At 45.4% G+C, this 24,628-nt stretch overlaps 1 protein-coding gene across 2 annotated transcripts in view; it reads right to left on the bottom strand.

Moving 5' to 3' along the window:
- Nucleotides 1-24,628, bottom strand: part of rnf139 (ring finger protein 139) — a 43,117-nt gene that overhangs the window by 8,078 nt on the left and 10,411 nt on the right. Inside the window, exon 2 of one of the 2 annotated variants that reach the window (XM_072467864.1) lies at nt 16,918-17,013. The exons of the other annotated variant lie outside the window; for it this stretch is intronic. Coding sequence (XP_072323965.1) covers nt 16,918-17,013 — 96 coding nt within the window. The remainder of the gene's footprint in view (nt 1-16,917; nt 17,014-24,628) is intronic. 2 annotated transcript variants of the gene reach the window in all.

Raw genomic sequence — 24,628 nt, 5'->3', positions numbered from 1 at the left:
AATAATGCTCAGGCGAAAAATAGGCCATGCAGTATTCTATATCATGGGGAGGAAGAAAAATTTGATAAAATGCAAACCACATGATGTTTTTGTGGTTGTTGCATTTCTCTGTTAGTTGCATTCTCTGTTAGTTGCATCCATTAAAATGAACAAGTTGGCTTGACACAGACAAACAATAAGGTTCAAGTACATTGTGGATCACCCAAATTCCTTCCCCAGCCCAGCAGACTTTTACTCGGACGGCCTCTATGTCTGCAATAGCCTTACAGAATTCCTACTCCTGTGGAAGGCAAGAGGATTTGTTTCCGCAGACGGAAAACCCCTCCCTTCAGCCCCATTGCTCCGTCACATTTTAGAAAAAGCACAGAACAGGACATTCGGAATCGTTAAAGTTCGCAGTCACCACCGTTCCTCCCCCCCTGGAAATGTAAAAGCCGACGCACTGGCCAAAGCAGGTTCCAGGCATGGATACTTTTGGACACCCCCCGAAAGCGTCCCAGTGAATGCAGTTCAGGTCTCTCAGACTAATAGAGAATTTAGTGCAGGCCCAGAAGCAGGATAGCAATCTCAGGGAGATTTTGAAAGGAAGATTTACAGCACCCTATCATAGATTTTAAAATGCACTGACCACACATGAGTGTTAAAAGACACCCTTTATGTGGTTCCTGAACAGGACAGGAATCAACTGATTTGTTTATACCATGACAGTCATGGACACCAGGGAATTGATCCCACTACAGCCCACCTCAGGCAGCTCTGTTGGTGGCCAAGCTTAAAAGAAGACGTAACGCACTATGTTGAGAATTGCCTTATCTGTGCCCAGAACAATCCGGACAGATACGCAAAGAAGGCTCAGCTTAGTCACACCAGACCCGATAACGGCCCCTGGACTAACCTCCAGATCGATTTTATAGGACCATTGCCCCCTTGCAGGAATGGTTACAAATACGTATTAGTCATCATAGACACTTTTACAAAATGGGTAGAGGCATTCCCATCCAGAACGAACACGGCAAAGACCACAGCCCAGGGGCGTCATTCTCCGACCCCCCCAGCGGGTCGGAGAATGGCCGTTGGCCGCCGTGAATCCCGCCCCCGCCGGTTGCCGAAGTCTCCGGTACCAGAGATTGGGCGGGAATCGGGCCGCGCCGGTTGGCGGGCCCCCCCGCTCGATTCTCCGGCCCGGATGGGCCGAAGTCCCGCCGATAAATTGCCTGTCCCACCGGCGTAAATTAGAGTAGCTATTTACCAGCGGGACAAGGCGGCGTGGGCGGGCTCCGGGGTCCTGGGGGGGGGGGGGGGGGGGGGGCGTGGGGCGATCTAACCCCGGGGGGTGCCCCCATGGTGGCCAGGCCTGCGATCGGGGCCCACCGATCCGCGGGGGGGCCTGTGCCGTGGGGGCACTCTTTCCCTTCCGCCTCCGCAACGGTCTCCACCATGGCGGAGGCGGAAGAGACTCTCCCCACTGCGCATGCGCGGGAAACTGTCAGCGGCCGCTGACGCTCCCGCGCATGCGCCGCCGCGACATGTCATTTCCGCACCAGCTGGCGGGGCAACAAACACCATTTCCGCCAGCTGGCGGGGCGGAAATCCCTCCGCCGCCGGCCTAGCCCCTCAATGTTGGGGCTCGGCCCCCAAAGATGCGGAGAAATCCGCACCTTTGGGGCGGCGCGATGCCCGTCTGATTGACGCCGTTTTGGGCGCCAGTCGGCGGACATCGCGCCGTTTGGGGAGAATTACGCCTCAGATCTTAACCCACCACATCGTTACGAGATGGGGACTTCCCCGCAGCATTGAATCCGACCAAGGTTCCCATTTTAAGGGACGTGTCATGAAGAACATCCTCACGATATTTGGCATTACCCAAAAATTCCACATCGCATACCACCCCCAGTCAAGTGGTATCGTGGAGCGCATGAATCGGACCCTAAAATCAACCCTCAGAAAAATGGTCCAACATAACACCACTTGGGATTCAGACCTCCCTTTTGCGCTGATGTTTTTGAGAAATACGGTCTCAACTTCCACAGGATACACCCCACACACTCATGACCGGATGCCCCATGAAAGGCACAGAATTTTCATTAGGATTGGACTTGACCAGCCCCAAAGTGACGGCCCTCACACACGAGAACGCAGTAAAGCAGTTAGTGGAGAATGTGAAAATGGCTCAGCTAGCAGCCGCAGGAAGATTAGGTACACGGAAGAAACAGAGCAAGGCCTGTTTTGACAAGACCGTGCATGCGACAGAGTTTGAGGTAGGACAGCAGGTCATGCTCTCAATTTACAACCCCAGCACATTCCTGTCACCGAAGTATTCGGGTCCGTACTCCATTGCGGACAAAGTAAGCCCCTCCGTCTATAAATTAAGTACCCCAACGGAAAGACTGCGTGGTTCCATATTAACCAGCTTAAGGCATGTGCCCACAGTCCAACCACGCACATCACGTCATGCTCGACGCAGCAGACCACGCCCCGCCCACAGCCAACGTATCCCTACCTGCTCCCAACACGCCCACCACATCCACGGACTCGCCCTCGACTCCACCCCCGACCTCTAGACTCCGCCCCGGAACTCCCACAGACAGCAGCAGCAGCGACGGCAACTGTGACTCAGACAATAGCCACAGCACGTCTCCCTACTATCCCCATGCAACAGGACCCACACCCAGCGAATCTGACCATGATTTGAGTGATCTCTTCCTCAATGAACCCCACCAAAGACCACCGCCCTACGATTACGACCCCAACTCCATCCCCACAGAACTAGACACCACCTTTTGGCACTGCGACAACTCATACAGGCTCGTCCGGAACGATGAGATGGACCCCAAATCGCACCATGCAGCCCTATCAGCCCTTATATATTCAAGGGTATGGCATCCAGGAGAAGATGACGACTTTGAGTCTGACTCCCAAAGCGAGAACCCCTTTGCGACCCTGTTCACAACTGGTAACTGAGGTGTTTTAAAAAGGAACCGCTTGGGAGAAAACGGTGTCCTCTCTGATGGAACCTGCAGCATGTTCTTTAATGTTGTTTGTTACTGTTAGTGTTAAATGTTGTACGTAAGATCGGAAATTTTTCCACGGCCCCACGCCTTATTTGTCTGCAGAAACTGATGAGAACTTGCCAGCACACTCATCGGCCGAAACGGCTGAGAGCTTGCCAGACCCCCATTCATAACCGCCCTTGTGGTTCGAAGGTAGAACCTTTACGGCAACCCCCTACGATATCTACATTTCTTGCCCGTTCTTGTCGGTTGCTCAGGCAGTGGAGAAACGGCATTGGTCTCCGCCCTGCCCGAGGACCCCCCCTCTGGTCAGCTACGCTCGGGTAGAGCACACACGGCATTGGCCGCCGTCCTACCCGGGGATTCCATCCAAATCTTACCCGTCGCGGCCCATACGCACCTCATTTAGGCACTTTTGGTTTAAAAAGTTTTGTTTTCCGGCAACCCTTAGGTTGCCATCCCTATGCTATTTACATCCTCAAACATTTGGATGGTAAATCGCACAGCCTGCGAGACGGCTCGCACTGTTTCAGTATTTTTAAGTGTGTCTTGTCCTGAATATTCGTTTTTTTTTTTAAATGAGGGAGTCACACATGGTGACAAATTGTAAAGGGAGAATTGGCACTGAAGGACAGACATACTAACAGACGAGATATTAAACCAAGATAGTAACAGACACTATGCTTGATCCCACAGAACCCCAGAAGCCCCAGGAAAAGAGACGAAATGGAAAGGAAGAGAAGAGAAGAGAAAGACGACAACAATGAAGACGGCATATGGCAATTTGTACCTGGTTGCACGCAAAAGCGAACCCACTGACCCCAACCGCTAATGATTCACTTCCCCATAGCACACAGAACCCCGAGATAGTCTCCGATACACCATCATGGTGTGATAAGCTCATAACGTGGTACTCCCTTTCCTCCGTAGTCGAATCCCTATTGGTGTCCTATTAGTGTTGGCGATACTCTGCAGCATCGTGCAGACTATCCGCATGAGGAAATGGAGAAGAAGAGCCTACCGCGCTCGAACCCCGGTATACAGAATAATATCCCCATGTTCAGTTAACCCCAGGACCCCGAACCCCTCGATCTATAATAAAGGACATGCGTTTGCGTTCTTCTGTAAATAAAGAAATGGAAAGATTGTACGACCGTGTTTGACTGCCAAGCCAGGAAAAATGTAAAAGCTGCTATTATTTTGTATTGTTTAGGACGTTAATATGACTGAATGTTTAGTGAGTGTAGTTTATTAAGGATAGTTAGAGGTACCGTTTTAAAATTATTTTGTAATGCATGTCCCTGTTTTGACATAGCGCCACTTAGAATTTGTTAGTTAAAATTTTTCTTGCACAGTTATGTTCAGTGTAGAGGCCATAGAAGAGTGCTCGCCGGGTCAGGGAATGAAGACAACGCAGTTATGTGATGCTTCACGCTTCGCGTTAACATCACAAGGAGGGAGTATAGCCACCTGAGTTGGCCACTTCCCGACTTAAAATGGAGAACCGCAAAGGCTGAAGGGAAATTCAGCCAACACAGGCAAAGACTAGCAAATACAGAAATCATGTGTATTGAGACCTGTAAGGAACCAGACAGCACTGAAACCAGCAGCCATCTATATAGTAATGTGCGATTCCCAGGCACAATGGCAACAGTTAAGGTAAGCAAAGCCAAGCCAGACCCCTCGGCGCCAGCAGGAGCCAAGAGAAAGGAAGTCCAACGGACACTTAGGGACCGCCCAGCGATCAGGGAGCCACCGCTGCAGCATTGGAGAAATCGATCCAAGTGATCGGAAAGTAGTCCAATCACTTGGAACCAGGTACGGGGTCCGCCCCAAAGGACGGGAAGCCCCTGGGGACTATAAAGTAAAGCCCCCCCCAAGTTCAAATTGTCCTTCTTTGGCAGGGTCACTCAGCAACTTGAACCAGCCCTCGACAGTGACCGGCCTCGCTGCCATCAACCAAGTAAGTCTCAAGTCAACGTTCGCTACGAGATAGGCGCTCCTAGCTACCAGTCCATACCAGCTTTTGAATCCTGCAGACTCAGGACCCGAACGAAAGGCCATTTGTTCCCCTGATCTGGTGGGCCAGTCCGAAGCTAAGTATAGGCCTTTTAGTGATAGGAATAGCCTAGAAAGTACAGTTTATGCATGAGTAGTGATTTACTGTGTATAATAAATGTGTTTTGATTTGAATCTTACTAATTGGTGTGTTGAGTTATTGATCATTACTTGAACTTGAACCTCGTGGCGTTATCATAAAGATACCTGGCGACTCGAGAGCAAAGGTTAAACAAACAGAGCAAATTACGATTTAAAAGCCAACCAAAAGTTAGCAACACCTTCAACAGCATTTGGATGCATTCCTGAGTTTTTAAACAGTTTGAGATCATAACCTCTGCCCAAAATGTTTTGGGCCAGCTTTGTACCACCTCCAACCGATTACATTTTGCCTACCATTTTTACATGCATTTTGCACTTAAATTTGCATCTTCAAAACAGCTTTGGGGGAAAAAAAAAAAAAAATCAGTAGATTATGATTTCATCTTTCCCATTTACACTTCCTCTGGATCTATCTTTAGTTTTTTTCTACTTGTCCCATTACCATTTACTTTTGCCTTGCACACACATCATACAGCCATTTAATCCCTCCTGCCTACTGCTCAATAATAGAGCTTCCTTTGTTTTCTTCCGCCTCCCCCCCTCCCCCCCCCCATCCTCCATTTCTTCACATACTTACTTAAAACCTGTAACTTTTTCCAGCTATGACAAAAACCTATATACTTGAAATGCTATCTCTGCATCTCTCTCCACGGATGCTGCTAGATTTGCTGTGTTTCCAGAATGTTCTGTTTTTATTTCAGATAAGCATCATCCACAGCATTTGAAATTTTTGGATTCTGAAATTTGAACATAGAACATTACAGCGCTGTACAGGCCCTTCAGCCCTCGATGTTGCACCGACCTGTGAAACCACTCTAAAGCCCATCTACACTATTCCTTTATCGTCCATATGTCTATCCAATGACCATTTAAATGCCCTTAGTGTTGGCGAGTCCACTACAGTTGCAGGCAGGGCATTCCACACCCTTACCACTCTCTGAGTAAAGAACCTACCTCTGACATCTGTCTTATATCTATCTCCCCTCAATTTAAAGCTATGTCGCCTCGTGCTAGACATCACCATCCGAGGATGTGGCAGGTCCGGGAGGCTTCCAGCGTCCCGGATGGCTTCATCTGCAGAAAGTGCACCCAACTGGAGCTCCTCACAGACCGCATGGTTCGGTTGGAGCAGCAACTGGATGCACTTAGGAGCATGCAGGTGGCGGAAAGCGTCATAGATCGCAGTTATGTAAATGTGGTCACACCCAAGGTGCAGGCAGAGAAATGGGTGACCACCAGAAAGGGCAGGCAGTCAGTGCAGGAATCCCCTGTGGTTGTCCCCCTCTCAAACAGATATACCCCTTTGGATACTGTCGGGGGGGATAGCCTATCAGGGGAAAACAGCAGCAGCCAGAGCAGTGGCACCACGGCTGGCTCTGATGTTCAGAAGGGAGGGTCAAAGCGCAGAAGAGTAATAGTAATAGGGGACTCTATAGTCAGGGGCACAGATAGGCGCTTCTGTGGACGTGAAAGAGACTCCAGGATGGTATGTTGCCTCCCTGGTGCCAGGGTCCAGGATGTCTCCGAACAGGTAGAGGGCATCCTGAAGGGGGAGGGCAAACAGGCAGAGGTCGTTGTACATATTGGTACTAACGACATAGGCAGGAAGGGGCATGAGGTCCTGCAGCAGGAGTTCAGGGAGCTAGGCAGAAAGTTAAAAGACAGGACCTCGAGGGTTATAATCTCGGGATTACTCCCTGTGCCACGTGCCAGTGAGGCTAGAAATAGGAAGATAGAGCAGCTAAACACGTGGCTAAACAGCTGGTGTAGGAGGGAGGGTTTCCATTATCTGGACCACTGGGAGCTCTTCCGGGGCAGGTGTGACCTGTATAAGAAGGACGGGTTGCATCTAAACCGGGGAGGCATAAATATCCTGGCCGCGAGGTTTGCTAGTGTCACACGGGAGGGTTTAAACTAGTATGGCAGGGGGGTGGGCACGGGAGCAATAGATCAGAAGGTGAGAGCATTGAGGGAGAACTAGGGAATAGGGACAGTGTGGCTCTGAGGCAGAGCAGACAGGGAGAAGTTGCTGAACACAGCGGGCCTGGTGGCCTGAAGTGCATATGTTTTAATGCAAGGAGCATTACGGGTAAGGCAGATGAACTTAGAGCTTGGATTAGTACGTGGAACTATGATGGTGTTGCCATTACAGAGACCTGGTTGAGGGAAGGGCAGGATTGGCAGCTAAACGTTCCAGGATTTAGAGGTTTCAGGCGGGATAGAGGGGGATGTAAAAGGGGAGGTGGAGTTGCGCTACTTGTTCGGGAGAATATCACAGCTGTACTGGGAGAGGACACCTCAGAGGGCAGTGAGGCTATATGGGTAGAGATCAGGAATAAGAAGGGTGCAGTCACAATGTTGGGGGTATACTACAGGCCTCCCAACAGCCAGCGGGAGATAGAGGAGCAGATAGGTAGACAGATTTTGGAAAAGAGTAAAAACAACAGGGTTGTGGTGATGGGAGACTTCAACTTCCCCAATATTGACTGGGACTCACTTAGTGCCAGGGGCTTAGACGGGGCGGAGTTTGTAAGGAGCATCCAGGAGGGCTTCTTAAAACAATATGTAGACAGTCCAACTAGGGAAGGGGCGGTACTGGACCTGGTATTGGGGAATGAGCCCGGCCAGGTGGTAGATGTTTCAGTGGGGGAGCATTTCGGTAACAGTGACCACAATTCAGTAAGTTTTAAAGTACTGGTGGACAAGGATAAGAGTGGTCCGAGGATGAATGTGCTAAATTGGGGGAAGGCTAATTATAACAATATTAGGCGGGAACTGAAGAACATAAATTGGGGGCGGATGTTTGAGGGCAAATCAACATCTGACATGTGGGAGGCTTTCAAGTGGCAGTTGAAAGGAATACAGGACCGGCATGTTCCTGTGAGGAAGAAAGATAAATACGGCAATTTTTGGGAACCTTGGATGACGAGTGATATTGTAGGCCTCGTCAAAAAGAAAAAGGAGGCATTTGTCAGGGCTAAAAGACGAAGCCTGCGTGGAATATAAGGAAAGTAGGAAGGAACTTAAGCAAGGAGTCAGGAGGGCTAGAAGGGGTCACGAAAAGACATTGGCAAATAGGGTTAAGGAAAATCCCAAGGCTTTTTACACGTACATAAAAAGCAAGAGGGTAGCCAGGGAAAGGGTTGGCCCACATGAAGGATAGGCAAGGGAATCTATGTGTGGAGCCAGAGGAAATGCGCGAGGTACTAAATGAATACGTTGCATCAGTATTCACCAAAGAGAAGGAATTGGTAGATGTTGAGTCTGGAGAAGGGGGTGTAGATAGCCTGGGTCACATTGAGATCCAAAAGGACGAGGTGTTGGGTGTCTTAAAAAATATTAAGGTAGATAAGTCCCCAGGGCCTGATGGGATCTACCCCAGAATACTGAAGGAGGCTGGAGAGGAAATTGCTGAGGCCTTGACAGAAATCTTTGGATCCTCACTGTCTTCAGGGGATGTCCCGGAGGACTGGAGAATAGCCAATGTTGTTCCTCTGTTTGGAAGCAAATGGACGTATTAGTGAGAGGCAGCACGGTTTTGTGAAGGGGAGGTCGTGTCTCACTAACTTAATAGAGTTTTTCGAGGAGGTCACTAAGATCATTGATGCAGGTAGGGCAGTAGATGTTGTCTATATGGACTTCAGTAAGGCCTTTGACAAGGTCCCTCATGGTAGACTAGTACAAAAGGTGAAGTCACACGGGATCAGGGGTGAGCTGGCAAGGTGGATACAGAACTGGCTAGGCCATAGAAGGCAGAGAGTAGCAATGGAGGGATGCTTTTCTAATTGGAGGGCTGTGACCAGTGGTGTTCCACAGGGATCAGTGCTGGGACCTTTGCTCTTTGTAGTATATATAAATGATTGGGAGGAAAATGTAACTGGTCTGATTAGTAAGTTTGCAGACGACACAAAGGTTGGTGGAATTGCGGATAGCGATGAGGACTGTCGGAGGATACAGCAGGATTTAGATTGTCTGGAGACTTGGGCGGAGAGATGGCAGATGGAGTTTAATCCGGACAAATGTGAGGTAATGCATTTTGGAAGGTCTAATGCAGGTAGGGAATATACAGTGAATGGTAGAACCCTCAAGAGTATTGAAAGTCAAAGAGATCTAGGAGTACAGGTCCACAGGTCATTGAAAGGGGCAACACAGGTGGAGAAGGTAGTCAAGAAGGCATACGGCATGCTTGCCTTCATTGGCCGGGGCATTGAGTATAAGAATTGGCAAGTCATGTTGCAGCTGTATAGAACCTTAGTTAGGCCACACTTGGAGTATAGTGTTCAATTCTGGTCGCCACACTACCAGAAGGATGTGGAGGCTTTAGAGAGGGTGCAGAAGAGATTTAGCAGAATGTTGCCTGGTATGGAGGGCATTAGCTATGAGGAGCGGTTGAATAAACTCGGTTTGTTCTCACTGGAACGAAGGAGGTTGAGGGGAGACTTGATAGAGGTATACAAAATTATGAGGGGCATAGACAGAGTGGATAGACAGAGTGGATAGTCAGAGGCTTTTCCCCAGGGTAGAGGGGTCAATTACTAGGGGGCATAGGTTTAAGGTGAGAGGGGCAAGGTTTAGAGTAGATGTACGAGGCAAGTTTTTTAACGCAGAGGGTAGTGGGTGCCTGGAACTCGCTACCGGAGGAGGTCGTGGAAGCAGGGACGATAGGGACATTTAAGGGGCATCTTGACAAATATAGGAATAGGATGGGAATAGAAGGATACGGACCCAGGAAGTGTAGAAGATTGTAGTTTAGTCGGGCAGCATGGTCGGCACGGGCTTGGAGGGCCGAAGGCCCTGTTCCTGTGCTGTACATTTCTTTGTTCTTTGTTCTTTGAAAAAGGCTCTCACTGTCCACCCTATCCAATCCTCTGATCATCTTGCATGCCTCAATTAAGTCACCTCTTAACCTTCTTCTCTCTAACGAAAACAGACTCAAGTCCCTCAGCCTTTCCTCATAAGATCTTCCCTCCATACCAGGCAACATTCTGGTAAATCTCCTCTGCACCCTTTCCAACACTTCCACATCCTTCCTATAATGCGGCGACCAGAATTGCACGCAATACTCCAAATGCAGCCGCAACAGAGTTTTGTACAGCTGCAACATAACCTCATGGCTCCGAAACTCAATCCCTCTACCAATAAAAGCTAACACACCGTACGCCTTCTGAACAACCCTCTCAACCTGGGTGGCAACTTTCAGGGATCTGTGTACATGGACACCGAGATCTCTCTGCTCATCCACACTACCAAGAATCTTACCATTAGCCCAGTACTCTGTATTCCTGTTATTCCTTCCAAAATGAATCACCTCACACTTTTCTGCATTAAACTCCATTTGCCACCTCTCAGTCCAGCGCTGCAGCTTATCTATGTCCCTCTGTAACATGTAACATCCTTCCGCACTGTCCACAACTCCACCGACTTTAGTGTCATCTGCAAATGTACTCACCCATCCTTCTACACCCTACTCCAGGTAATTTATAAAAATGACAAACAGCAGTGGCCCCAAAACGGATCCTTGTGGTACACCACTAGTAACTGGACTCCAGTCTGAACATTTCCCATCAACCACCACCCTTTGTCTTCTTCCAGCTCGCCAATTTCTGATCCAAACTGCTAAATCACCCTGAATCCTATGCCTCCGTATTTTCTGTAGTAGCCTACCGTGGGGAACCTTATCAAACACTTTACTGAAATCCATGCACACCACATCAACTGCTTTACCCTCATCCACCTGTTTGTTCACCTTCTCAAAGAGCTCAATAACGTTAGTGAGGCACGACCTATCCTTCACAAAACCGTATTAACTATCCCTAATCAAATTCTTCCTTTCCGATGATTATACATCCTATCTCTTATAAACCTATCCAAGACTTTGCCCACAACAGAAGTAAGGCTCACTGGTCTATAGTTATTGGAGTTGTCTCTACTCCCCTTCTTGAACAAAGGGACAACATTTGCTATCCTCCAGTCTTCTGGCACTATTCCTGTTGACAAAGATGACTTAAAGATCAAAGCCAAAGGCTCAGCAATCTCCTCCCTAGCTTCCCAAAGAATCCTAGGATAAATCCCATCCGGCCCAGGGGACTTATCTAATTTCACCATTTCCAGAATTGTTAACACCTCCTCCTTATGAACCTCAAGCCCTTCTAGTCTAGTAGCCTGAATCTCAGTATTCTCCTCGACAACATTGTCTTTTTCCTGTGTGAATACTGACGAAAAATATTCATTTAGCACCTCACCTATCTCCTCGGACTCCAAGCACAACTTCCCACTACTGTCCTTGAATGGCCCTCTTACCCTAGTCATTCTTTTTTTCCTGACATATCTATAGAAAGCTTTAGGGTTATCCTTGATCCTACCTACCAAAGACTTCTCATGACCCCTCCTGGCTCTTCTTAGCTCTCTCTTTAGGTCCTTCCTAGCTAACTTGTAACTCTTGAGCGCCCTAACTGAACCTTCATGTCGCATCTTTACATAAGCCTCCTTCTTCCTCTTGACAAGTGTTTCGACTGCTTTAGTAAACCACGGTTCCCTCGTTCGACCACTTCCTCCCTGCCTGACAGGTGCATACTTATCAAGGACACGCAGTAGCTGTTCCGCATTTCCATTGTGCCCATCCCCTGCAGTTTTCCTCTCCATCCGATGCATCCTAAGTCTTGCCTCATCGCATCATAATTGCCTTTCCCCCAGATATAACTCTTGCCCTGCGGTATATACCTATCCCTTTCCATCACTAAAGTAAATGTAATCGAATTGTGATCACTACCTCCAAATCTAACACCTGTCCTGGTTCATTACCCAGTACCAAATCCAATATGGCCTCGCCTCTCGTTGGCCTATCTACATACTGTGTCAGGAAACCCTCCTGCACACATTGGACAAAAACAGACCCATCTAAAGTACTCGAACTATAGCGTTTCCAGTCAATATTTGGAAAGTTAAAGTCCCCCATAACAACTACCCTGTTGCTTTCGCTCCTTTCCAGAATCATCATTGCAATCCTTTCCTCTACATCTCTGGAACTATTCGGAGGCCTATAGAAAACCCCCAACAGGGTGACCTCTCCTTTCCTGTTTCTAACCTCAGCCCATACGACCTCAGTAGACGAGTCCTCATCAAACGTCCTTTCTGCCACCGTAATACTGTCCTTGACTAACAATGCCACCCCTCCCCCTCTTTTACCACCTTCCCTGCGCTTACTGAAATATCTAAATCCCGGCACCTGCAACAACTATTCCTGTCCCTGCTCCGAAATGGCCACAACATCGAAGTCCCAGGTACCAACCCATGCCGCAAGTTCACCCACCTTAGTCCGGATGCTCCTGGCATTGAAGAAGACACACTTTAAACCACCTTCCTGCCTGCCCGTACACTCCAGGAACTTTGAAACGTTACTCATGACCTCACTACTCTCAACCGCCTGTATAGTGGAGCTACAATTCAGGTTCCCAATCCCTTGCTGAACTAGTTTAAACCCTCCCGAAGAGCATTAGCAAATTCTCCCCCCCCCCACCCCCCCCCCAAGGATATTGGTACCCCTCTGGTCCAGGTGTAGACCATCCCGTTTGTAGAGGTCCCACCGACCCCAGAATGAGCCCCAATTATCCAGAAATCTGAAAACCTCCCTCCTGCACCATCCCTGTAGCCAAGTGTTCAACTCCTCTCTCTCCCTATTCCTCGTCTTGCTAGCACGTGGCATGGGCAAGTCTAGGAAAGAGGACCTGTTTAGAGATTATAAAGAGCTGGTATTCAAATTTAAAAACAGGTCCTCAAGGGTCATAATCTCCGGATTACTGCCCGAGCCACGTGCAAATTGGCATAGGGAGGCAAGAATAAGGGACGTTAACACGTGGCTGAAAGAGTGGTGTGGGAAAGAGGGGTTCCTTTTCATGGGACACTGGCATCAGTTTTGGGACGGGGCGACCACTGTTCTGGCGAAAAGAGTAAATAGGGTGGTCAATAGGACTTTAAACTAAAGATTGGGGGGGAAGGGAATGTCAGGGAACCAAGAGGTGAAGTAATCAGTGGGAAACGTAGCTGCTTAGGAATACAAAAAAGCACGAAAAGACAGAACTCAGGAGAGGTTACAATAGTCCCCATCTCACAAAATATGACACAGTGTATGGAAAGGCTCAGTAAACCAAGGTCCACCACACTAAGAAAACAAAATGGGACGGTCAATAAAGAATTAAAGGTGCTATATTTAAATGCGCGCAGTGTACAGAACAAGGTAGATGAGCTTGTGGCCCAGATTGTGACTGGCAGGTATGATGTGGTAGGCATCACAGAGACGTGGTTGCAGGGGGTTCAGGACTGGCATTTAAACATCCAGGGATTCACAACCTATCGAAAAGATCCAGGGATTCACAACCTATCGAAAAGACAGAGAGGTGGGCAGAGGGGGAGGGATTGCCTTGTTAGTTAGGAATGAAATTAAATCAATAGCACTAAACGACATAGGGTCAGATGATGTGGAGTCTGTGTGGGTAGAGTTGAGGAACCACAAAGGCAAAAAACCATAATGGGAGTTATGTACAGGCCTCCTAACAGTGGTCAGGACCAGGGGCACAAAATGCACCACGAAATAGAAAGGGCATGTCAGAAAGGCAAGGTCACAGTGATCATGGGGGACTTCAGTATGCAGGTGGACTGGGTAAATAATGTTGCCAGAGGACCCAAAGAAAGGGAATTCATTGAATGTTTACAGGAGGGCTTTTTGGAACAGCTTGTGATGGAGCCCACGAGGGAACAGGCCATTCTGGACTTAGTGTTATGTAATGAGCGTGACTTGATAAAAGATCTTAAAGTAAGGGAGCACTTAGGAGGCAGTGATCATAATATGGTAGAATTCAGTCTGCAATTTGAAAGAAAGAATGTAGAATCAGATGTAAAGGTGTTACAGTTAAATAAAGGTAACTACAGGGGCATGAGGGAAGAACTGACGAAAATTGACTGGGAGCAGAGCCTAGTGGGAAAGACAGTAGAACAGCAATGGCAGGAGTTTCTGGGAGTAATTGAGGACACAGTACAGAGGTTCATCCCAAAGAAAGGTTATCAGAGGGGGGATTAGGCAGCCATGGCTGACACAGGAGGTCAGGGAATGCATCAAAGCAAGAGAAAGCCTATAATGTGGCAAAGACTAGTGGGAAGTCAGAAGATTGGGAAGGCTACAAAAACAAACAGAGGATAACAAAGAGAGAAATAAGGAAAGAGAGGATCAAATATGAAGGTAGGCTAGCCAGTAACATTAGGAATGATAGTAAAAGTTTCTTTAAATACATTAAAAACAAACGGGAGGCAAAGGTAGACAGTGGGCCGCTCCAAAATGACGCTGGTAATCTAGTGATGGGAGACAAGGAAATAGCTGAGGAACTAAATAAGTACTTTGCGTCAGTCTTCACAGTAGAAGACATGAGTAATATCCCAACAATTCAGGAGAGTCAGGGGGCAGAGTTGAATATGGTAGCCACCACAAAGGAGAAACTGCTAGAGAAACTAAGAGGTCTAAAAATTGATAAATCTCCGGGCCCAGATGAGCTACATCCTAGAGTTCTAAAGGAAAAAGCTGAAGAAATAGCGGAGGCGTTAGTTATGATCTTTCAAAAGTCAGTGGAGTCAGGGAAAGTCCCAGAGGATTGGAAAAATCGCAGTTGTAACCCCCCTGTTCAAGAAGGGAACAAGAAAAAAGATGGAAAATTATAGGCCAATTAGCCTAACCTCGGTTTTTGGCAAGATTCTAGAATCCATCGTTAAGGATGAGATTTCTAAATTCTTGGAAGTGCAGGGTCGGATTAGGACAAGTCAGCATGGATTTAGTAAGGGGAGGTCGTGCTTGACAAACCTGTTATGAGTTCTTTGAAGAGATAACAAATAGGTTAGACCAAGGAGAGCCAATGGATGTTATCGATCTTGACTTCCAAAAGGCCTTTGATAAGGTGCCTCACGGGAGACTGCGGAGTAAAATAAGGGCCCATGGTATTCGAGGCAAGGTACTAACATGGATTGACGATTGGCTGTCAGGCAGAAGGCAGAGTGTTGGGATAAAAGGTTCTTTTTCGGAATGGCAACCAGTGACGAGTGGTGTCCCGCAGGTTCAGTGTTGGGGCCACAGCTGTTCTCTTTATATATTAACGATCTAGATGACGGGACTGGGGCATTCTGGCTAAGTTTGCCGATGGTACAAAGATAGGTGGAGGGGCAGGTAGTATTGAGGAGGTGGGGAGGCTGCAGAAAGATTGCGACAGTTTAGGAGAGTGGTCCAAGAAATGGCTGATGAAATTCAACGTTGGCAAGTGCGAGGTCTTGCACTTTGGAAAAAAGAATAAAGGCATGGACTATTTTCTAAAGGGTGACAAAATTCATAATGCTGAAGTGCAAAGGGACTTGGGAGTCCTCGTCCAGGATTCTCTGAAGGTAAACTTGCAGGTTGAGTCCGTAATTAAGAAAGCAAATACAATGTTGTCATTTATCTCAAGAGGCTTGGAATATAAAAGCAGGGATGTACTTCTGAAGCTTTATAAAGCACTAGTTAGGCCCCATTTAGAATACTGTGAGCAATTTTGGGCCCCACGCCTCAGGAAGGACATACTGGCACTGGAGCGGGTCCTGCGGAGATTCACATCGATGATCCCAGGAATGGTAGGCCTAACATACGATGAACGTCTAAGGATCCTGGGATTATATTCATTGGAGTTTAGGAGGTTGAGGGGAGATCTAATAGAAACTTACAAGATAATTAATGGCTTAGATAGGGTGGACGTAGGGAAGTTGTTTCCATTAGCAGGGGAGACTAGGACCCGGGGGCATAGCCTTAGAATAAAAGGGAGTCACTTTAGAACAGAGATGAGGAGAAATTTCTTCAGCCAGAGAGTGGTGGGTCTGTGGAATTCATTGCCACACAGGGCGGTGGAGGCCGGGACGTTGAGTGTCTTTAAGACAGAAGTTGATAAATTCTTGATTTCTCGAGGAATTAAAGGCTATGGAGAGAGAGCGGGTAAATGGAGTTGAAATCAGCCATGAGTGAATGGTGGAGTGGACTCGATGGGCCGAAGGCCTCACTTCCGCTCCTATGTCTTATGGTCTTACTTCCGCTCCTATGTCTTATGGTCTTATGGGTAACAACCCAGAGATAATAACTCTGTTTGTCCTAGATCTAAGTTTCCACCCTAGCTCCCTGAATTCCTGCCTTACATCCCTATCACTTTTCCTACCTATGTCGTTGGTACCTATGTGGACCACGACTTGGAGCTGCTCCCCCTCCCCCTTAAGGATCCCGAAAACACGATCTGAGATATACTGGCACCTGGGAGGCAACACACCAACCGCGGGTCTCTCTCGTTCCCACAGAATCTCCTATCTATCCCCCTAACTATGGAGTCTCCAATGACTAATGCTCTACTCCTCTCCCCCCTTCCTTTCTGAGCAACAGGGACAGACTCTGTGCCAGAGACCTGCACCCCATGGCTTACCCCTGGTAAGTCCCTCCCCTCCCCCAACAGTATCCAAAGCGGTATACTTGTTACTAAGGGGAACAACCACAGGGGATTCCTGTACTGACAGCTTCCTCCCAGCCCCTCTCACCGTCAGCTATCTATCTTTATTCTTTGGAGTAACTACATCCCTGAAGCTTCTATCTATAACCACCTTGAGGATCTGAGTTTGCAATTCTGTTGACTTTTCCTGAAAATCGTAAATAATGGTTTTGATTATTATATGTTGCTTTAACTAAGTATTCAAGTTTTACCTTTCTTGAAGTGCAGGATACATGTACAATGGTAGGCAACATGTAGCAGGTAGTATATAGCAGCACTATATAGAGGGCTCCTGAGGTTTGGGTTCACTGGAGAAGAACACAAGAAATAGGAGTAGGCCACATGGTCTGTTGTTTTGCCATTCAATATGATCATATCTGATCTTGGGGTTCAAGTCCACTTTCCAATCAGCTCCCTCAATTCTGAAACACCAAATATCTGTCTATCCTAGCCTTAAACGTATAAAGCATTCACAACCGCCTAGAGAATTCACAACCCTTTGAATGAAGACATTTCTCCTCATAGCAAAGAAAATGTGGTTGAAAGGGAGAAAATGAGTGAAGGGGTTTCCATCAATAGGCAACTCGAAGAGGCTGAAGCATCCAGAAGGCAGCTAATTATTTCACACTAAAATAATATCTAGTGAAGATGCAAAAATAATCATTCTATACAATAGTTTGGGACTTTTAGACAAAGAAAAGCACAGGTAATCTAATCATTGTGTCTCACTAAGACGGAGACTTCCTCTGAAATGTATCATACATTCATTCATTATCTTTGGAGTAGATTTTTACAATGAGAAAAATGAATAAAGATTTTGTAATCATCTTCTCAAATTCCAAATACCTTTCAATAAACAAGATTTGTTTTCTAAAAATATATGATAACAAACAAATAATATTAAAGCACTGGTGTTATTAATCACAACTTTTTCTCTTCCCGCTCATGACTGCAGTATGCCTGAGTTGAAACCAGATATCATCCCTTGATGTCATCTAGGAGAGATGACGGACATGGGTGGGTGATGTACAGTAAAAGGTTCAATCATTTCCATCTTCGTTGCCGGAGGTGCATTGTCAGTATATCTGGCAGACCAAAATCTCAGATGTGGCAGTCCTCTCAAAGACTGAGCTCCCAAGTGTGTTGGCACTAATCAGAGGTAGCTTTGGTGGATTGGGCATGGCCACAGGGTAGCAGACAGTCACATACTCAAGAATTTTGAGGTTACTGGGGTAGCTGGAGCCCAACAGCCAATAGGGTGGCCAAGGATGCTTGCAAGGGCAGTATGGAGGCCCTAAACATGGACTATTATACCCGAGAATCACTAGCAAGTAAAAGAGGAAAATGATGATAACTCCTATGGGCTGGCATGTATTACCATAATGCAGCTAGAGCAGCTTGGCAGTGGCCAGCAATGTTGAAAACAACTGCACACAATGTCACTTGGCAGCTTCAAGTCCTGTGCTTATGGCAGAACCTGCCTCTCAAGAATTGTCTTTACAGATATTGGTAAAATTGCACCAAATGAAGACACCCACTGAAATGGATTGTTTGCTATGTGGCCATCATCCCTTGTAGATGGCAGGATGCCTGATGCCTCGCACAAATTGTTAATGATGCCATTATAAAACAGATTTCACTGGGCCAAAACACTATTAAAACTTACACCCTCCATTGCAAATAATAAATGTGTCAAAATTCAGAGATATATTGGGATGAAAACCGTTAGTTTGTACCGTGCCATGAAAATTTGATGCAAGAGCCCTCAAATAACCCTGCCCCATCAGCTGCCTGATAGATTAGAAATACACAATAAAGAATTACTGCCAGGCATATACATGCAAGCCTCTTTTTTAAGCCACACATCTTTGTGCTTTGAAGTCCACTTAGCAAAAGGAAAATCAATAAAGTATCCGTCATAATTAAATAAAGGTAACTATTTAAAAAAAAAAAAGTTTTAGAGTGCCCAATTCATTTTTTTCCAATTAAGGGGCAATTTAGCGTGGCCAATTCACCTAGCCTGCGCATCTTTGGGTTGTGGAGGTGAAACCCACGCAAACACGCGGAGAATGTGCAAACTCCACACAGACAGTGACCCAGAGCCAGGATCGAACCAGGGACCTCGGCGCCGTGAGGCAACAGGGCTAACCCACTGTGCCACCTTGCTGCCCTAAATAAAGGTAACTATAATGCTGGTTATTAACATTGAGGTTTCGAAAAGATAGACAACATACCAGCCATACCCTTGATACCTGTTCAGGACATAAGCCAGACTTAAGGATGTCCTGATGGGGCAACTGTAAAAACCATTGGTCTCTATGTGTCAGTAATAGCTGAGTGATCGATCTTTATCATTTCTAACCTCATGAACTAAGCATTTTTCCTGACTTGCTCAACACAAAAAGATAACATCCATTTCCATAGCTTGTCTCATCATGCTATTTTCCTCAAATGTAATTGGAGAAGAACAGGGAAAACTATTTAAAGAGACACGAGTCAGATGTGGAATCCTGGCCCAGGTGCATATTCCCTCTAAAATAGCTGCTCCAAGTCATGTGGTGATTCATTAAAAATGGGCACAATTCTGGGAAACCATAAACACCCACAAAAAACAATAAACATATAGAATCGCTTATGCAATAGGACAATTCTCTGGCCTTGCACATTCAGGACACAAGTGGTGTGGTGGTTCTGTTACTGGACTAGCAATCAACGGTCTGGTCTAATAATACACAGATTTTCAACATGACAGTTTAAGACGATTAATTCACTTTTTAAAAGTGTTATAAGTGATTTATTGTAAAACCCGAATATCCTTTAGGGGAGGAAACCTGTTTTTCTTTTAACCAGTCTGACTCCAATGTGGTTGACTTAACTTCCCACTCCAGCCACTCAGTTAAATCAAAATCATCAAAAAGAATAAGAACATTAAGAGCAGACTAAGGGTTCAAAACCCCCGGTATCACCATACTATAGTTCTTGCACATGTGATTTCCCTGCAGCTGTGCTCCTCCATCTCTCACTACAAAGAACAAAACAGCACTGTAACAGGCACTACGGCCCTCCAAGCCTGTGCTGGTCATGATACCATCCTTGGCCAAAACCCTCATCACTTCGTAGTGCCATATCCCTCTATACTCATCCTATCCATGTATTTGTCAAGTTGCCTTAAAGAATATCTGGAGAATTATCTAAGAAATAATGGGCGGAATTCTGCGTCCCAAGATGCCTGGAATTCATTCCCCAAAGGGACGGAGAATTGGGCGTAGGAGGAAAATCTGAATGCCATGCTCTGAACCCCCGCTGGCGGCATGAACGATGTCCACGATGCGCACCGGCAGGTGGATGTAAATAAATGCAAATGAGTCTTAAATTACCCATTTGCATCTATTTAAGGGGCTCTGTGCTCTGGCCTCCGGTGAGTTTACTTGAGACTGTTAAAGCTGCAGCCAAGAAATTCAGATTGTAACGTGCATTCATCCATAACAAATGAAGACCATCCAGCACCCGAATACAGCTCCATGTCTAACGAAAGCACCTTAGAACAATTTACATTAAAGATGTATAAATGTAATCCATTGTTGTTGTTAAAACTCTAACACTTCCTGCAAAGAATCAAAGTTGGTCACTGGTTATGTAATCACACTGATCTGCAGTGTTCAACCTTTCTATTACAATTTTTCTTGTCCATTTTAGTACTATTGTCTGCATTCTTTTCAACTTCTGGTTCCTCTGAAACTGCAAAAACATGACCTCACATGCTTTCTCCACACGCTACATCCTTAGTTTCAAAATCAAGAGTCTACTTCTTTAATTTGTGCAGTATTGAGGAAATGTTGCAAATAGTTTGGCTACTCGTCTACATTATCTATCCGTTCCTCTTTGCATTTTAATAATAATAAAACTAGTTTCAAGAGTTTTCCTTCATAACTTAAACAGCTTCAGTTCCTTGAATCACTTTTATTGTGCAATTATCTTTTGAAGTAGGGTACCCAAAACTGTACTTAGTAATTGATAAGAATTGAGTAAAGTTTCACAAAAATTTAAACCACGGGCTTCAGTGGACCTTTTCAGTGCCTTTACACATGCAGTTATATATTCAAATTTAAGGTTCTATAAGAACACAATGAATCATTTTATAATTAAGTATCCACACAAGCACGTGTAATTTCTTGAACTTTATTTGAGTGTATGGGATCCAATAGAGGGACAGCATCCTTTCAAAGCAGAATCAAGGGCCCTAATGGTATGTTGCCTTCTTGGTGCCTGGGCATGGCAAACCAACTGGAACGGGAGGGAGAGGAACGAGCAGTTTTGACGCATGATGGAATCAACATAGAGAAGACAAAAAGTCCTGTTTGGAGAATATCAGGAATTAGGAGCTAAACTGAAGAGTCAATCTCAAGATTATTACTTGAGCCATGTGAAAATTGAGACAGGGATAAACACAAGGGAAGTAGGGTAAGTGGGGGTGGGGGAGCTCATTTTATGCCACAGGAAGGAACTATATTGTGAGATAAGCTCCATCCACCTGTAAGGCCCATGCAGAACGGATTGACAAGCTCACAAGGGCTTTAAAGCAGTGTGTGTGTGTGTGTGTGTGTGTGTGTGTGTGTGTGTGGGGGGGGGGGGGGGGGGGTATGCTGGTAGAAAAAGTGGTAAAACATTGATTCAAAAATCAAAGAAGTAGAATAACGAGCAGAAACTGTTTTAAGCATTACAGGTAAAGGGGTAGCCTGGCGAGAAAGATAAGAACTGAGAGAGTAAAACAATGAACCAGAATGCAGGTTAAGATGTCAGGCATTTCTTTCTGCAAAAATAGAGTACTTGGAACAAAATGAATGAATTGCAGGTCAACTTCATTTTGGAGAAACTAAAACAGCTCTCTCCACATATGCTACCAAACCTGTTGCTTTTGTCAACATTTCCTGTTTTATTTAATTTCTCCAACTAGTGGGAAGATTTCAATGGAATGAAAGACTATCCACACAGAAGATCGTACAAATCTATTAATGGATAAAACTACAGAAAATCAGATGTTCATAAAAGGATTTGTGGCACAGAACCAATTTACTTTTTTATAAATTTAGTGTACCCAATTCATTTTTTCCAATTAAGGAGCAATTTGAGTGATCACCCTGCACATCTTTGGGTTGTGGGGGCGAAACCCACGCGAACACAGGGAGAATATGCAAACTCCACACGGACAGTTTCCCAGAGCCGGGATCGAACCTGGGACCTTGGCGCCGTGAGGCAGCAATGCTAACCACTGTGTCACAGTACTGCCCACAGAACCAATTTACAACCCCAAGGGGCTAGAGTTCAACTTGCAAATATATAAAAAAAATAAAAGAAACATAAAACTTGGAAAAAGACAAAAAGTAGCACAGATCCTGACAGTTGAGGATACAAAAACAGCAGAGTGTGACAATACACATATCATGAATTTCAAAAAGCAAACATGGAAAGAAGCTTACAAAGATATCAAAATCAACACAAAAAAATAGAATCAGATTAGGAAAAAGTAACAAGAAGTATCTTAAAAACTGATGGCAATGATACAGTCAATGAAAATAAGCAAATGGCATACATGTTGAATTACCTGTGTTCATATTTACAGTTGAGGAAGAGGTCAGTGTGCCCAGTCAGGGCCAGAAACTCACCCAAATAAACAGAAGCAAATAAGTAGTTGCTTGAACTTAAACATTGCTGGGAAGAGACATGTTGCCAAAACTTTTCATCTTGCACTCATCGGGATAAATGTAAATTGCCAAATTTCAAACAATCACAATTTATACTACAGGAGAAAAAAAAAAGTGCCGATTGGTTGGCAAGTCGACTCCAATTGGCCATGGTGTAGCCATGAGGAAATTATAAGCGCCCCGTGTGAAGGGGTTAAAAGAGAGAAAAAAAATGGACAAAGGAGGAGGTTGGACAAACCGCAAGTAGTCATGTGTTGTTAGAGTAGAAAAGAGTCAGAATATTATGAATACATGTCCTGGTAGCAATTGGATATTATACTCACATATGCATGCTTAGAACGTAATGAAGTAACTTAGTTGTGTGTATGCAAACAGACACAATGGATAGAAAGAAAATAAGAATGATGAAAGCGGAAAGTAAGGGTTAATAACAAAACGTAATAAGTAAAAATGTATTTTAAGGACTCAAGAAACAGCTAGCTGCAAGACCATGTGGGAACCGAGCAGGGTGAGAGTTTCCTGACAAAGATACAAAATGCTGCTTTGCCCACTGTAACTGTGTTGATGGTTTTAGTCAATAGTATAATCACTGTATACATGAATGAATATTGATGGAATAACTATATTAAAGTAGCAATCATATTAATTTGTGATTGAAAGATGCAAATAAGGAGATCAGGTGTTATGGGGAGAAGGGCAGAGAATGGAGATGAGAAACGTATCAGCCATGATTGATTGGCGGAGCAGACTCAACAGGCCGAATGGACTAATTCTGCTCCGATGTCTTATGATCTTAACAGTATAAGATAGATATATTGAACTTATACTACTTCTTGAATGGGTAGCAGCTCCTTGCATTTGCCTGAATAAACCAGTTAAAAAAAGGAAATCTAAGTCTCATTTGGTCTTTGCAGAATCAGAGATAACAGATTTCTACCTTTCACCATGCTTTCAGGTAATTTATGTGCCTTTTATGAGCCACATTACGATCTTAACTGATCATCTTATATCTATTAGTAAATCAGGATGGTTCAGCAAGTGCTGCGCAAGCGAGGAATCACTTGTAACAATAGGTGTTTTGTTTTGAGTTATGCAAGCACGGGCTGGATTGAGTATAATTTATACTCTGCCTATTATGAACAGCCAGAAGAACATGGTGCTTGATTCTATCAAGCCAAGCACTGGAATGTATGGCCTACATGCCTGGTTTCGCACCAACACAAATTCAATTTTGATTTACACAAGAAACATGATTTTGATTGAATGCATCCCAACTTTCAACCCTATGCATATTTCTGATATGTGGATGATATATTCAATGCGCGGTGGCAACAAGAGTGATATTTTCCACTAATAGGATGATGTCTTCAGTCCCAAAAAATACTCTCTCTACCATATAATTAAACCTCATACATTCACCTGAGGAATACATTCACCTGAGGAAGGAGCAGCGCTCCGAAAGCTAGTGACATCGAAACAAACCTGTTGGACTTTAACCTGGTGTTGTAAGACTTCGTACTGTGCTCACCCCAGTCCAACGCCGGCATCTCCACATCATATAATTAAACAATATTGTATGAAATTCAGTACTGGTGTGATGGCAGGGTGTAGACCGTAGGTCCCAATTATTGGCTGATCAAATCAGACAGCATGATAACCCTTGCAAAATCCAAAACAAACATTTACGCTAGGATGTAATTCCCCAATTGGACAGCACTTGCTGAATAATCCCGAGTGTGCTAAAAGCTAATCTAAAAATGTTGGCATTTGCAGCACATCTGACAGTATCTGTGGAGAGAAGGGAGCTAATATTTCAAGTCTGGATGACTGTCAGCTGGAGAGAACTGGAAATAGGGTCAGATTTATACGGTTGTGGGGGCCGATGGGGCTGGATAGAGGGCCAGCGATTGGTAAAGATAAAAGGACTGTAAATGGGGGTGATTAAGGCTAAGAAGGCTGCTGATAGTGGCGCATTAAGAGATTAGAATGTATTAATGCAGAACAATAGTGAGCAATGCACCAACGAGCAATAAGGAACAGGGAACAGATGGCGGGGAGAGGATAATGATATGGGCAAAACAGATGGATGGAAGAAATAAAAATAAATTGACAGAAATAAAAATGGGGTGAAGATGGAGGAGAGAGTTCACATACAGTCTGAAGTTGTGGAACTCAATGTTAGGTCCCGGAGGCTGTAACATGCCTAATCGGAAGAGGTCGT

Source organism: Scyliorhinus torazame, chromosome 11 (assembly GCF_047496885.1).
Source record: "Scyliorhinus torazame isolate Kashiwa2021f chromosome 11, sScyTor2.1, whole genome shotgun sequence".
In the NCBI taxonomy this organism is placed as follows: Eukaryota; Metazoa; Chordata; class Chondrichthyes; order Carcharhiniformes; family Scyliorhinidae; genus Scyliorhinus; species Scyliorhinus torazame.
This window is presented reverse-complemented; position numbering and strand designations above follow the sequence as displayed.